The sequence below is a fragment of the Leopardus geoffroyi genome, chromosome E2 (genome assembly GCF_018350155.1).
Source record: "Leopardus geoffroyi isolate Oge1 chromosome E2, O.geoffroyi_Oge1_pat1.0, whole genome shotgun sequence".
In the NCBI taxonomy this organism is placed as follows: Eukaryota; Metazoa; Chordata; class Mammalia; order Carnivora; family Felidae; genus Leopardus; species Leopardus geoffroyi.
In genome coordinates, this window is record NC_059335.1 from 18,309,337 (window position 1) to 18,323,941 (window position 14,605).

Below are 14,605 nucleotides of genomic sequence, written 5' to 3' on the forward strand. Positions count from 1 at the left end.
TATTTTTTCCCCCTTTTTTTCCTCCTTTACTTGAGCTGCGCGCGCGCGGCGGCGGCGGCAGCGGCGGCGGCGGCGGCGGCGCGAGCCCGGGGCCGACGCGCGCGGGGGGAGGGCAGCCCCCGGGGAGCGCGCGCGCTGTGTGTCTCGGATGGCGGGCGGGCGCGCGCGGGCCCGGGTCTCGGCGGGGCGCGAGGTCGCCGTCGCCGCCTCCGCCTGGCACCCGCCGACAGGCCGCCCGGTGGAACGCGGGCCCAGATGGAACGCCAGGGGACCCGGAGGAGGGGCTCTGGTCGCCCGGGACGAGGCAGGCTGCGGGGTTTGGAGAAGTAAAGTAGGTCGGGGGGGGGGGGGGGCGGGGAGGTGAACGGGGTTGAAGGGGAGAGGAGCGCGCACGCGCGCTCCCGGCGGCCGGGCGGAGGTGCGCGAAGGCGGAGGACTGGGGCGCATGCGCACGCCTGGGCGGGGCCGGGGCGCGCACGCAAGGCCAGGCGGAGCCTGCGTGGGGCACGTACTCCTGGCCTGGGGAGGAAGGCAGACCCGGTTCTTTCCTCCCGGCCCAGGAGGCAAGTCCTGAGAGAAAACTGGACACTTGGCCTTTTGCACACTCGCAGGCACGCACACACAGACGCAGCAGCTCCCCGGCTACCCACTTCGTGCAGCAAAACAAACACTTCCCTCTAGACACAGGCCTTGTAATGATAAGTTTTATTAGACTTAGGAGGGCAAGATAATCAATAGTCCCTCAAATTAAAAAACAAAAAACAAAAACAGTACAAAAGGTACATACAAAACGTGAGATCAGACGACTAAACTTTCTCGACTCAGGGCCAAGTTCTGCAAGGGAGAAAAAAAGAGGGTGTGAGCTGGGGACTCTGGAGGAGAGTCCAGGAAGGGTCTTAAAGCCAGGGAGGGCTGTTCACTCACCTTCTTAAGCCTCCTCTCTCGTGAAGCCTGGGAGTCGGTCTCAGAGTAAGGGGGAGGCGCTGGAGGGTAGTAGGCCTCCTCATCTTCCTCCCTGTAAGGTCTCCTCCTCTCAGCTGGCCCCTTTTTCCTCAAGGCCTCTTCCAATAGCCGCCCATCATATTGGGGGTCCCCAGACCTGGAGCTATCTTCCCGAGGGTCCCGGGAGCGGTGGTAGCGGGACCTAGGGTCAGCATAAGGGCGGTCTCTAGACCTGAAGTCATCATAGTGGGGATCCCGGGAGTGTGGAAATTCCCTTGGGTCATCTTGGTCATAGAGATCATCCCGGCTTCGGCTTCTGGGAGGTCCATATGCTTGGCCTCTCCTCCCCCTACTTGGGGGAGACCTCCTCCCAGATTCAGCAGAGCTTGGCCGGGTAAGGTCATCCAGAGCATCCACAGATCGTGCACGGGGCCGCCCGGCCCCCCAGCCACTCCCTGGCCGCTCCGTGGGGGCCTCTTGCTCCCACCGCCTGGGACTCTGAGGGGAGTGGTGACTCCATTCTTCATCTCGGATTGGGGTAAGGGCAGGACCCCGGGATGGCCGGGATCTCCAGTCGTCCTCATGGAGGGAGGTGACTTCACTCATGGCTGTAGGGAAGGGGGGATGGGGGTGTGTCACTGACTGCTGGGAGGTCAGGAACTCCAGGGCCCAGCAGTGTCACCCACTTGGCTCATATACTTTCTAGAAGACCCTAAACTTCTCATCTTTTTAAGTATTGACATACAGGGTCCCGTACACTTCTCGCTGTGGCTGTGGCTGTGGCTGTGGCAGGGAAGGAGGGACTGTGCCCAGGATTTGCCACAAGCATACACAGGGCAGGTGTCAGGGAGACTTGGTTCTCCCTCCCCACTCAGGAACCCCTCAAACCCCAAGGCTCCCACTCACCCCGCTCTACGCGGCCATTGGGGGCACCAGGTCGAGAAGGGTCAAAGTTGGCCAGCTCTTTTTCCATGTAGTACAGGACCCGCATGGAGTCGTCCTGCTGGCTGGCCTGAATTCTGTAGCCACTGCGGACTTCTAAGGGCAGGAGATGGAGGTGATCAGTTTAGAAGAGCAGATGTAGACCCAGCTCCCTCCCCTAAAGGCATGTCCGATCTTTTAACAGTTGGTTCTTACCAGAGGTCACACTGCTGTCTGTGTCACGAAGCAGGGGTACCTGGGAGCTGTGGCCACCAACTGAGGGAGATGACTGTCAGTGGCTGTCTACCTGGAGCAACCCATATCCAGCCTCCTCTCCCCTGCCTCCAATCCCCTCTTTCTTCCAGCCCCAGACCTCTTAGGACCCAAATGTCCAGCCTACCCCCTGCCCAGCTGCTCCTGGCTCCCCCAGGCCTCACCTGAGCTATTCCTGTCGAAGTCTCCAGGGTACCCATTGTAGATGGGGCCCATGGGAATCATGGCTGGTGGGGGCGGGGTCTTGGCAGGGGAGAGGTGAGCATAGGTGCTTGGGGCGTAGATGCTTGGGACGCCTGAGGTGGCGGCTTTGCCGGCAGCATACACTGGGAAGGACACACAAGATGAGAAGGTGGCCAGGAGCCACGCCGCTTTTTGCTGTGTTAGAGGGTCTGGAGGAACATATGCCTGGACCTTCTTCCTGATCCCCCAGCCATGGGGCTTCCCTAGGCACTTGGATTGGTTTCTGCAGCGTCCCTGAGACTCAGGACATCATCGTCGAATCCATGCCACCTTTGTGTTTCTTCACACAGGTTTTGGGCAGGGGGTGTGCACTGGTAGCATGTGCTACCAGATGGGGGGCCCCCATCTGGCAAGCCAGCACGTTTGTATGATGCTTTGCCAACACTTGACAAGGTTTTACATAAAATCCCAGCTCTCTAACCACCTTGTCAGGAGATGTGGCCACCCTGGGCCTGTGTCCTTACAGAGCAGTAGGGCGCAAAGGAGCCCCTGTAGGTAAAGCCCATGTGCTAGATTCTCTAGCTGGATTCAAGTATTCCCTTGACCATTCCAGAAAATGCATCGTCTGGGGAAGAATCCCATGCCCACTCCCCTCACATGGCTGCTGGGTCCTCCAGGCCCACCTGCAATGGGAATCAGTCTGAGGCAAGAGCGTGGGAGCCTCAGCGTTCACTTGCCTGAGCCAAGCAGCGAACCAAGTACCTCCTCCGGTGGCTGAGGGCTACATCCACTCCCACCCTACCCCCGCCTGATTCTAGGCTGGACAGCCCAAGGGCACGTCCTCTTTGCTGCCTTCCTCCCCAGGCAAGAGGCTGAGTTCTGGTGGCTGCTCTTGTGTCAGAGTCACTGGGCCCCAGGAGGCTGCTTCCTCCCTGGGATTGGGACAGGGAAATGGGAGGCACAGAAAGCTCCCTCCTCTGATTCAGTTTGGAAACAGAAAGCTCAGCACTCAGCACCCCCAGGAGAAGCCCCTCGGTAGCTCAGGTGATCTGGCAGTTCCCTAACTAACCGTGGGAACTGGACCGACTTCTTACTAGCTGGGAGTTGTGGACCAAAGGAACGGGGCCCCTGGCAGTGAGTTCATGGGTTCTCTGAGGTATCAGGGTCTCAGGATGGAAAGAACATGGCCTGGGGACAGGCATTTGCCATTGTGGCCCCAGCCTTAGTTAGTGGGGTAATTGCAAACCTGGATGCAGCCCCGGCAGGGGGGTTTGGGGGCATCTCTCATCACCTGTGATGTGGGCTAACACCCCCTGCCCGAATACGAAGCTCTCAACTAAAAATGACAAGAGAAACAGGATGGCCAGCAGCCTCCAGAGAGCAGCGGATTTTCCTCAGGGCAGCAATACTTTGAGGAACCGGGTTGCTCACTGCCGAGTTCAATGTCATAAAATTAGCCAGTGTGGATTGAGCCGCAGCCCTGTGCTGGGTGCTCACACGCACTCTTCCCTTCATGTTCAAACACCTTCTGCGGGGACCTGGCAAAGAAGGAAACCATCCGGGAGAGTCGGTGCTGCTTGTGTGAGGTCACACAGTTTCACTGCCAGGGCTCCAAGGTGCTCCCTGGCCCTTAGTCATTACCAGTGCTGACAGCAACATGTCCGACAGCTAGTGGGTGAGGAACATTTTCTGTAGGCTGAGCCCCGCGCTAAGTACCGGACACACAAGGGGAGGTGGCTCATTAGGCTTCCAAGCAGGTGACCTGTCCAGCCAGGCCTTATATCTCCACCTGCCTAAGCCCACAACAGCCGCCTGCCACTTCACCACGAAGTGCGGAGGGGCACCGCCGTACCTGGACGCTCTAGAAGGAACTGGCAGCGCTCACGTCTCTGAGGAGAGGAGCTGGGCCAGTGGCAAGAGGGAGACTCCCTCTCTTTGCTTCCCCCTTCCTATTTCGCTTGCTCTTTCCCCTTCCGTCCCCAGCCATACCTACTCTGATGTGCTAGAGATGGCCTTAAACACAGCATCCGCCTCGATCCCAGAGTGCTTTTGTGGACGTAGGCTTTTAAAATTTTGTAAATTATACAGTGCTGTAAACCTTGTCTGGTGTCTTACTTTTTCATTGCAGATTTTGTTTTTCAAGGCAGCTTTTCTTCCCAGTGAATGGCATTTTGCACGATTTGAATCCTTTTTTTTTTTTAACCATGTGCATAAATTATGCTTTCAAAACAAACAACTCCAAATAAGTGAAAATCTAAATGAGCATTGAAGACAGCAGATCCTCCTTGGCCCACTTTGTCCCAGATTGCTCAAACCCTCCAGAACAGTGACAGTGTCCTGGGAAGCGGCCAGAGGGCTACCTCCTCCCCTGGAAGCCAGGAGAGAGGCCTGCAGGGGTGGGCGTGTGAGGGGCACTTACAGGCCTCCGGACAGCAGCACTTCTCCGGGCAGCAGGGACACCTGACATAACAGCAGCACGTGTGGGGGCAGCACTGACACCAGCAGATGCCCAGGAGGAGGAAGACGAGGAAGGCAGCCAAGCAGACCACGACCACAAATAGCCAGTCTGCGGAGGGAGGAGAAAAGGCCATGAGCGGGAGGCCTGGGAGGACACGGGGACACGCGGACACAGGCACAGCGGGGCAGTGCAGAGTCACGGGTGGGGCGAAGCTGTTTGTGAAACTTGCTGGGGACGTTGCAGCCCCCTGCTGGATTCTCCGTGCCAGACGCCGGGGCGCAGCAGCAGAGGGATGCCCGCCCTCTACGACCCAGGCCAGTCCTGAATTTAGGGAGCTTGCACTGGGCTCATCAGGGAAGGCAGATAATGAGGGGTGACCTGGCTGGAGCAAGAACAGGATGGAGCCTCAGAGAAGGGACAGAGAGCCAGCTGCCCAGATCCTCGTCTCTAGAAGAGTTAGGCAGGCACCAGTCAACAGGAGCCCCCTGCCTGCACCCCAGGCCCCTGCTCAGCCAGCCCAGCCCACCCCAAATCCCAGGGCCAGGTCACCTGATGCCACGGAGTTGGAGTCAGGTGAGGTTAGTGGGGGTCCACAGAGAGCAGTGTTTAGGGTGGGGGAGAATACTTAGCAGCGGTAAGTGGTGTCGGGGGCGGGGAGGGGGGGGCGCCACCCCGTACCTTCCATGGGCCCCGCCTGAAAACCAGGTAAGAGCTCTGCCACCCCCGAGGTCCTGCCTGGAGGGACAAAAGAAAGACAGATTATGCTGGCAGGGGCCAGCCCAGCCCGCCCCTACCCTGAAGCCAAGCTCCAGGCTCATCAGGGTGAAGGTGTCCTGAAGCAGACGGGCTGGTAGCCCAGGAGGGTCCTGGCACACAGTTCCTGCCGCGCGCCCCCCACCAGTTGAGTGCTATTTTCCAGAAGGCTTCCACCACATAATTTACCCACTCTCTCATGCCATGGGGAATTCTCTTGCCCCAAAGGGTCCCGTGGTTCTGAAGGTTTAACCTCCGTGTGGGCACTCCATCTTTTCCACATACACGGGTCCTATCGCCCCAAAGGGCTCCATGTCATGTGACAGGGACAGTCCTGTTCCATCAGGCAGAGGAGGCACAGTGCCCGAGGGCCCATGAAAATGTTTTAATTTTATTTTAAAATCTGAAGAAAAAAATATAGTAACACTGAATATATAATAATGAATTTACAGCAATGCAATCATAAAACACGTATTTTTAATACGAAGGAAGAGCCCCATGAAGGCAAAAGTGCCAACAGGCCATCAAAATCGTAGCGTGGCCCTGAGTTCCGTCTCATTTCACACTCTGTCCCATACGCACATTCCATGGCCCAGCTGGTGCCACCGGTTGCTCTGTGTCCCACTAGCATCGTACCGCCGGGGCACCCACACACCAGCTCTGCGTCAACAAACTCTCCCCAACAGACTTCACATACTCTGTGCCACCTGCCCCGACAAGGAGGTTCTAGCACGCAAGCCAGCGGTTCCCAAAGAGTGGTCCTGTCCTCGAGGCTACAACTCTCAGAATGACACCACGCCATCATTCGCCTTTTTCGCACCCCATCTCCGGCAGGTGCGCAGGGGTTTTCCAGAGGCTCCGTGCCGGACGATGACCTCATCGCTTTGAGGATAATGGATCGGGTGCCCACGTGCCTCGTGCTTAAAAAAACCTCCTGCTTTCAATTTGTAATAATCCACAAAACCGTCCACGAAAACTCTTTGCGAGCCTCGATAGTTGTTTAATGCGTTAAGCAGGTCCTAACACTACATTTTGGGAAATGCTGATGTAGAATGTGCATTTGACCAAAGGCCAGCGTTCTCTGGGTCACCCACACATGAGCTCTGCTGTGATCTGAACACCCTGGAGCACGTCCCCCATCATGTGTGTGCTCATTCACACATGCGTTTCCTTGCATCACACGTGTGATGACGGCAACGTCCAGCCCAGCAGCGCCACACGTACAGCACACGCCTCACATATAGCACGCGCCACACATGACTATATGTGTTGGCCGGTAACAAAGCATCTGGCTAATGGCAGCGTCCCTTCCACGCATGGCAGCAGGATCCAGCCTTCCCTCAGTTAGACACACCGCCTTCCCTCCTCACTCACTGCCAATTAACTCTGAGAATTTCGAGATTTTTAAAAACGGAGACCAGGAAGAGGTAGAATCCCCAGCGCTCTCCACTCTCAGTGTGGCTCTGGCTTATCTGAATTGTTGGGGGGAGGGGTCCCTGCCTGGGGTGCAGGGCAAAGAGAAGCCCCAGTGACTGGTGGTGCCATGAGGGGAGAGCGAAGCAGGCGACAGAGTCCAGAGAGCGAGCTGGAGGGCGGAGGGCAGACGGCAGACATACACAAGTGGCTGAAGAAGGGGCCCCGGTCCCGGTTCCCACCCCCTTCCCGGGCCCGCAGGGCCCAAGCCCACTCACCCAGAACGATGAGCTCTGCATAGGCCTCGTTGTTCCCCTGGAGGTCCTGCGCTGAGACCACGGAGCAGTAATATACACCACTGTCCCCCCAACCCGTCTGGTCAAAGGTCAGGTCAGCATCTGCAACAGGAGACAGGTGAGGGAGCTTTGGGGGAGGGCATCGGGGCCTCCCCGAGAGCATGTCAGAAAGAGGGTAAGACAGCAGGCCTACACACAGACCACAGGAACAGTAAATGACTCGTACCAAGGGTGTGCTACTTTTTAGGCTCTGTTGTAACTACTTAACACGGGGTATTTCAACTAGTCTGTGAGGTGGGTCCTGTTAACCTTTCCTGTTCGGTAGATGAGAAAAGAGGTCTGGCGAGATCACCTAATCTGACCCAGGTCATAAGAGTCGTCAGCGGTGGAGCTGGATGGTCTGACTCCAGAGCCTGGGCTGCAGATTTATAGCCATTGTCTTACCACCTCTCACAGCAAAGGGAACTCCCCCGACAAGAACCACCATAGTGCCTGGGATAGACCCAGAGGCAGGGGGCTGGGGTGGCGAGGCAGAGAAATAGGCCAGATTCCAGGAATTGGGAGCCGCCCAGGCCTGGGAAAGAGTGGCTGTGAGAGACACTAGGGCCGCCCCCAGTTCCCGAGTCACCAGCCCCACATTCCAGGTCAGGCCCAGGGCTTGGGACGCTCACACGGGCCAGGAGCCTGTCAATTACAGCGGTAATGAAAGTCTTTCAGCACATCCGGTTTCCTCCCTACTCCTCAGGCCCTAATTAGTTAAACCCCTTCGGCCATTCACCCACGTGGGATGGGGTGGGACCCCGGGTGACTCCCCAGGAGGCCCTTGGAGGATGGGAGACAGGAACAGGCCAGAAATGAGCACCCCCCTCTCCCACCCCAGGAGTCCAGGCCGCTTTCTCCGCAGCTGCTCTGGCTCTCTGGCTCCTGCTGACCTGCCTACCTCCCTGACCCGCACACCCAATGCCCTTCCCCATGTGGGCCCCGAGGGCACGAAGTGTGTGCCCCAGTCTGCACCACCTGGGACCCAGCAGGGCATCAGTCCACTGATGAAGTAATGAAAGAGCTGATCCCTCTTCCTTTTTCAAAAGGCCTGGCGCCTATAGGAAACCCTCCTGCCGAGGTCCTCCTACGCCCCTCCAAGCACCTTACCCCAGCCCACGAGGCCCTTGGCAAGATCTGGCCACTGGTTACCACACCAGCCTCAAACCCACTGTTCTCCTTTGCTCACTAGACTCCAGACACACTGGCCTCCTCACCATCCCCCAAGATGCTGGGCCCATACCTGCCTGGCACTGGGTTCCCAGACGCTCACAGGGCCGGGTCCATCCTGCAAGCGTAACCTCCACCTGACTGCTGAATTGTATCAGCCAGCTCAGGGGCCGACCCTCCGTGACCCCATGCCCAAGGGAATGTGGGCTCCATGCAGGCAGAACCCGGCCTGTCTCGGCCACTACTGAGTCCCCAGTGCTTGGCACGGGGCCTTGGCCAGGACCTGGAAATGAACCCCCTCCCTCTTCATGCCCACCTTCCTTAGCACCTGCTGTCTGTTCCAGCATTCTGGGCACATGGCTGTATTCAAATAGGCACTTGATACACTCATTCAATATTCAACACATAATCACCAAATGCACCCTATGTTCCGGACACACCTGAGGCAACTGGCGTGCTAGAAAGGCAGTAGTCCTCCAAGTGTGATCTACAGACCCCGGGGTTCCCCCAGATCTTTTCAGAGGTGTCCTTGAGGTCAAAGTTATCATCATAATAATACTAAGGTGTTATCTGCCTTTCTCACTCGATCTCTCGTGCGTTGCCAGGAAGTTTTCCAGAGGCTATAAAGCCTGTGCTGTCACAGTATACTGAATGCAGCAGCAGCTCTGAGAAGCCAGCTTCTCCTGCTCGGGCATCGGGCAGACTTGCAGGAGATGTGCAAAAATATAAAACTAAAACAATGCCATACTCTTCGTTAAAGGTTTTTGCTTGGGTTTGGAAAATATGGTTCTTTTTCCATAAAAAAGCACGTTATTTATATTAACCTGTAACAAATTGGTTATTGTTTTAAATATTTTAAATAGTTTTTAAACTCCTCTGTTTGCTAGTCATAAAAGCAAAGTCCTCTGAAGTATTTAAGAGTGGAGAGGCCCTACAACCGACAAGTTTGAGAACCACTACTACCTACAGCAGATATAAATCCCTGCTCTAAAGGAGCTCAGATCCTAACTGGGAAAGAAAGACAAATAAACTTAAATATACCACGTATCAGATAGTGATAAGGAGTATGGAGAAACCCAACCAGAGAAGGCAGACGGAAAGTGCCAGAGGTGGGAGTTGTGTAAATTTAAGGGGTGCCCAGGGAAGCCTTACACGTAAGGTGACCTTCCAAGCAGCTGTGAGGGAGTAGAGGACACAACTCCCCTCCACAATCACACATCTAGCCACTGATTATTGAGCTCTTCCTGTGCTGGGTCCCTTTCCATGTATTCTCACTGAATCCTCATAAAACGCTGAAGTACGTGCTCCCCAATCTTCCTGATTCTCTGGAACACCCTCTTGGCCCATCATTTTTCCACCTGTGTCCTTAAATCAGACTCCAACCAAGTCTCCAAAACCAGAGCTGAGGGGCGGGTCCCTACCCTGTGCTGCAGAGGTGGATGGGAACCCCCGGCTACAGCAAAAGTTCACAGGCCAGGAGTTGAAATCCCCTGGCTCCTCTGGGCCGGATCCCAGGCTCAATGTTTTCTTTGAGGCTGTATAACGTTTTCAAAACCCACACAAAATATGGCTTTCCAGCTGCTTTTGATCAATTCTAAGGCCCAGGCCCACCTCCTTCCTGCAGGGCGCACCCTGTTCCCGGTCTATGTGTGGTCCTGACATCACTCGGGCTGGGCATTGCCCTCATTGTTTTAGGTGCCAGGAGGAGGTGCTGGGTCTCCCAGTTGAGAACAGAGCAGGACCTCTTCCACATCTCTGGGCCTCTGGTTCCTTATCTGCATCAGGCAGAAGGAGCCCTCACCCCAGGGGTCCCATGGGCTTTCTAGTGCTACTGGGTAGGGGTGGTGGGGGGGCACACGTGCCCAGGCAGCCTGGCGAGGTAGAAACAAGGCTCCCATCCCGGTGCTCCACATCACCCAAAGCAAGGAGGAATGGAGGGGTAGCCAGAGGCACCCTGAGCTGAGGGACACACCATTATGGTTTGCCAAGGACAACTTCCAGTTAAAACCTGGACAGCTGGTGGCCCTAGGAACACCAAAAGGGGGTCCGCTTTTCTCCATCCTCAAAGCTGAAATGGAGGAAGCTCCCGCGGCTCCCAGATTTCCTGAGAGGACATACACACAATGGATATTTACACATTACTGCCTGTATCAAACATGACACAGAGCGCGTCAAGGCACCTTAGGCCTCTGGAACAAGAAGTGTCTACCCCAGGAGAGCCTGAGGGTCACTCTGGAGTTTCAGCCTCAGCAGAGGAGGCGTGATTCCAGCCAGCCTTCAAGGACACTCTCAGTTTGGCGGTATCCGGACAGGGCTGCTGGGTAGTCACGCCTGGTCCAGGCCAGAGACGGCCCTGGGTTATAGGGGAGGGGCCTGTACAGGTTGAACCCCCAAGAAGCTCTCTGACCTCAAGAACAGCAGGATGCTTTGGGCTGAGCTGCTCATGAAAAGTCAGGGCAAGCTGTTCGGGTCCCTCCCCCAAGCACGACTGACAGACTGGGTCTCTGGAACCCTGCCTTCTGTCCATGGTCTAGACAGAGCGAGGGAGTGTGCTCCACGACCTGCCTGGTCTCTCGGGGTCTGCAAAGGGACGCTCCCTTCCCTGCTCTGTCCCCATGCCCAAGATTAAACCTCTAATCCTTATTTAAGACAGTGAAAGGGTAAATCCATTACATGGGTTGAGCATTCATCCCTCGCCCACTACAGCCCCATCACCTTCCCCTAGATTCTTTAGGGTCTGGTCCTTCTATCTCTTATTTTAATGTTTATTTATTTTTGAGAGAGAGAGACAGAGACAGAGTGCGAGCTGGGGAGGGGCAGAGAGAGAGGGAGACAGAATGCGAAGCAGGCTCCAGGCTCTAAGCTGTCAGCACAGAGCCCGACGCGGGGGGCTCCAACTCACAAACTGTGAGATCATGACCTGGCCAAGTTGGACGCTTAACCGACTGAGCCACCCAGGCACCCTTAGGGTCTGGTCCTTCGAAAAACACACTCACTAAACGTCTTAAGGGGTGCGCCCTTGACTCATTCCATATAGTAGGTGGCCCTAGCTGGCTTCCTCTGTAGCACTTAGTACTCCCTGAAATTCTCTTTCTCTGCTTTACTGCCAGTCTCACCCCACTAGAATGTCACCTCCTTGAGCACAGAGACCTTGGCTGTCCTGATCGCCACTTACATCCACAGCACCTACATCAGCACCTAACATTTAGCAGATGCTCGATAAATACCGAAAGAATGAATGGATGACTTCCTACCTGCTCCTTACTTAGTCCCAAAAGGGATTTCCTATTAGCTGGCAGCATTATGGTTAAAGACCAGGCTTCTGAAGTCTGCCTGGGTTCAAATCCCAGCTCCAGCTCCTTCTTAGCTGTGTGTCTAGACAGCCACTCTAACCTCTCTGAGCCTCAAAGCCAAGAGTGTAAAATGTGGTCACGAGGACTGCATAGGAGAAAGTATGTAAGGTGCCTGGCAAGTCATAGGCTTTATCCATGAAAATCTCTCACCCCGTCGGCTTACTCATGTTACCGCCTTGGTGAGCCCTTTGCTGACCACCCTGGGCAAGTAAAGGGATTACAAGCTTGGAGATGAGACCCAAAGTGGCCGCCTCAGAATCATAGCTCTGTGATCCCGTGTAAGCTGCTTTACCTCTCTGGACCTCTATACAATGACAATAGAATCTCACACAATTACTGTGTGGTCTAAATGAGTTAATCCATACAAACCCGGATGAGGGCCTTGGCACATACTTATATACATTTTTACATACTGTTGCTGGTATTAGTATCATTCTAGAACCGCTGCTTCTCTTCATTACCCAATTTTATGTTCCAAGCACTTGACACTACATGTTATCTCATTGGTCTCCCTCACTGGAATGTGGTCTCCACAAGGGAAAGGATTTGATGAACTTCCAGCATCAAACGGCACCTGTATACGTTAGGTGCTCAATAAATCTTTGTTGTTAAATAAAGCACAGACAGATGAATGGATGGATGGAAGGAAGGATCCCTCCCTTCATCAAGCCTTTTAGACACTGGTGCTCAAGAGCTTCCGGGGGGGCGACACCAGGTTGGGCACAAGGGAGCCAACACCGCCACCCAAGCAAGCCCCGCCCCGTCCCCTTCCCTGCCCAGCCCAACATACTTCCTGTGATGGTGATCCTTCGGCCCTGGTAGTAGTCTCCCAGGGTCACGGCATTGCCCTGCTTGGTGGCTACAACCCTGACAGTGCGCATGCTGTCCTGGCACTCCACGTAGGGATTGTAGCCTGGGTTGCCGGCTGCCAGTTGGGCATTGAGCTGGTTGTCCACACTGGCTGGGGAGAAGGCATCGGCGATGCGGTCCCGGCAGAAAGACTTGTACTTCCAGATCACAATGGGTGCCGTGGGAGTCGTGGTGGCTTGGTAGGTGCAGGGCAGGGTCACGGGCTGGAAGAGGATCACCACGTGGTAGGGGTCTGACACAGTCACCTGGATGGCGCTGGCAGGAGCTGAGGGCAAGGGGAGAGTCAGCAAGGGCTTCTGTGAGCTCAGGGAAGTGCCTCAGGACTGAGCAACATCACTGGTCACCAGTGGGACACTTGCAAGTGTAATGGTTTTACAGAATGCCTAGCACACATTGTTCCTTAATCCCTGGGACCGGAGAGGCTGCTCAGATAATCATGCCCATTTCCTAGACCCGTGGGGCTAAAGTGGCAAGTGCAAGGTCACACAGCCAGATTTCTTGGAACGTCCTGTCCATCCCTCTTCCTAGAGTGTGGCCTTGGCTCCCTCTTCCCTTAGCCATTCTCTCATGGGAAGGACCTCTCTCTGTGGCCTAAGCAGGAAGGCGTAAAGACCACCCCAAGGCCACTGCACTCAAGGCCCTACTGCAAAAACAACCACTAAAGGTTCCAAGTTCCATGGGGTCTTGTGACTGGGGGGCGAGGGAGGGGAGTGGAATTTTGGAGTTGTTTCACTGAACGCTTTTGCCACGGAGTAGCTAAAGCCCCCATAGTGTCTCCATCAGCCTCCCACCTCACCCGACCCTAATCCATCTCAAACGAACACACCAAAAGTGCTTGGGTAAAGATAAAGTCCCCTCCACATCCCCACCCAAACATCTGATCCAGGTGAAAGCTTGCCAGCAGAAGATGGTTTCACACCAAGTCCGTAAGTCCATCCCACCAGACCCTTAAGCAGATACTTCGCAACATGGATGGGGCTGGGGCCTGGGGAGTCCCTAGTCCTACATCCACCCAAAGCCTGGGCTCTGTTTCTTGAACTCTTTCTCCAGGCGGCGTCTGATCCAGCCCTCGAGTGTCCGCTCTCCGTTACCCCAATTAGAAATCTCGGGGTGCGCCCAAATCCCCATACCGGCCTTTGCCAGTCATCGGGTGGTCCTTCACCCCGACATCACAAAAGGTCCTCTTCTCCTTGCCGCTCCAGGATTCGCGGTCCGGGGAGTTTCACTTCCTGCTATCTCTGAACTAGGGCGGGGGAGCGTTCCTTGGCTCGAATGGGGAATTCCCTTCACCCTGGCACCCAGATTTCCCGAGACCCTGGGGATCCAGAGATCCTAGTCTCGGCGCTCCCCCTCCCCCAGCTCTCCAGCCCGCTCGGCTGTGTAGAACTCCATCCATCCCCCTTCTACAGTGCCGTCCCGCCGCTCCGCCGACCAGAGGCCCCGCTCTCCATACCTGTGTACAAGGTGCTGAGAAAAAGCCACACGAAGACGACCGCGCCCCAGCCCCGAAAGGCTAGGTGAGGGCCCATCCCCCAGGAGAGCCCGCGAGCCACTGGCGCCATCGCGGCCGTCTGGGCGCGTCTGGCCCGCGCGTCCCCTACTTGGTACCGAGAGGGTAGGGGGCGCGGCGCGCACCAAGCCTGGGAGGGGTGCTTGCTCCTCCCCTTCCCGCTTCCGTTCCTTGTCTCTATTTCAAGCCCACCCTGCCCTGTTCCAGGACTTTAATTAGCGGAAATAACGTGGATGAGGAGCACGCTTCAGCTTTCGGGGAGAAACTCGCCGGACCCACTGTGGCTCCCCGAGCCACTCCACCCCCTGCGCGCTCTGGGGAATGGATCAGCCCAGGTACACTGGGTGAGAGCAGAGGGCTGGGCCAGGGGGTGGGCGGTGGGGAGGGGCTCCTCCACCTCCCTCCCCGGAAGTGGGCTGACCCA

The 14,605-nt window shown here is 56.1% G+C and overlaps 1 protein-coding gene across 3 annotated transcripts; it reads right to left on the reverse strand.

Moving 5' to 3' along the window:
• Positions 1-688: 688 nt before the first annotated feature.
• On the reverse strand, positions 689-14,501 carry LSR (lipolysis stimulated lipoprotein receptor). Of its 3 annotated transcripts, XM_045441060.1 has the most exons (10): positions 14,125-14,498; positions 12,592-12,936; positions 7,222-7,341; positions 5,456-5,512; positions 4,739-4,885; positions 2,301-2,462; positions 2,080-2,139; positions 1,849-1,980; positions 925-1,550; positions 689-834 (listed from the first exon to the last, which is right to left on the reverse strand). In XM_045441060.1, the coding sequence occupies exons 1-10, from the start codon at positions 14,231-14,233 to the stop codon at positions 799-801; spliced, it is 1,794 nt and encodes a 597-aa protein (XP_045297016.1). In that variant the 5' UTR covers positions 14,234-14,498; the 3' UTR covers positions 689-798. The 3 variants fall into 3 exon arrangements, with proteins under 3 accessions (XP_045297016.1, XP_045297017.1, XP_045297018.1); XM_045441061.1 differs by lacking the exon at positions 5,456-5,512 and having other exon boundaries at positions 14,125-14,495; XM_045441062.1 differs by lacking the exons at positions 4,739-4,885; positions 5,456-5,512 and having other exon boundaries at positions 14,125-14,501.
• Between the last annotated feature and the right edge of the window lie 104 nt (positions 14,502-14,605).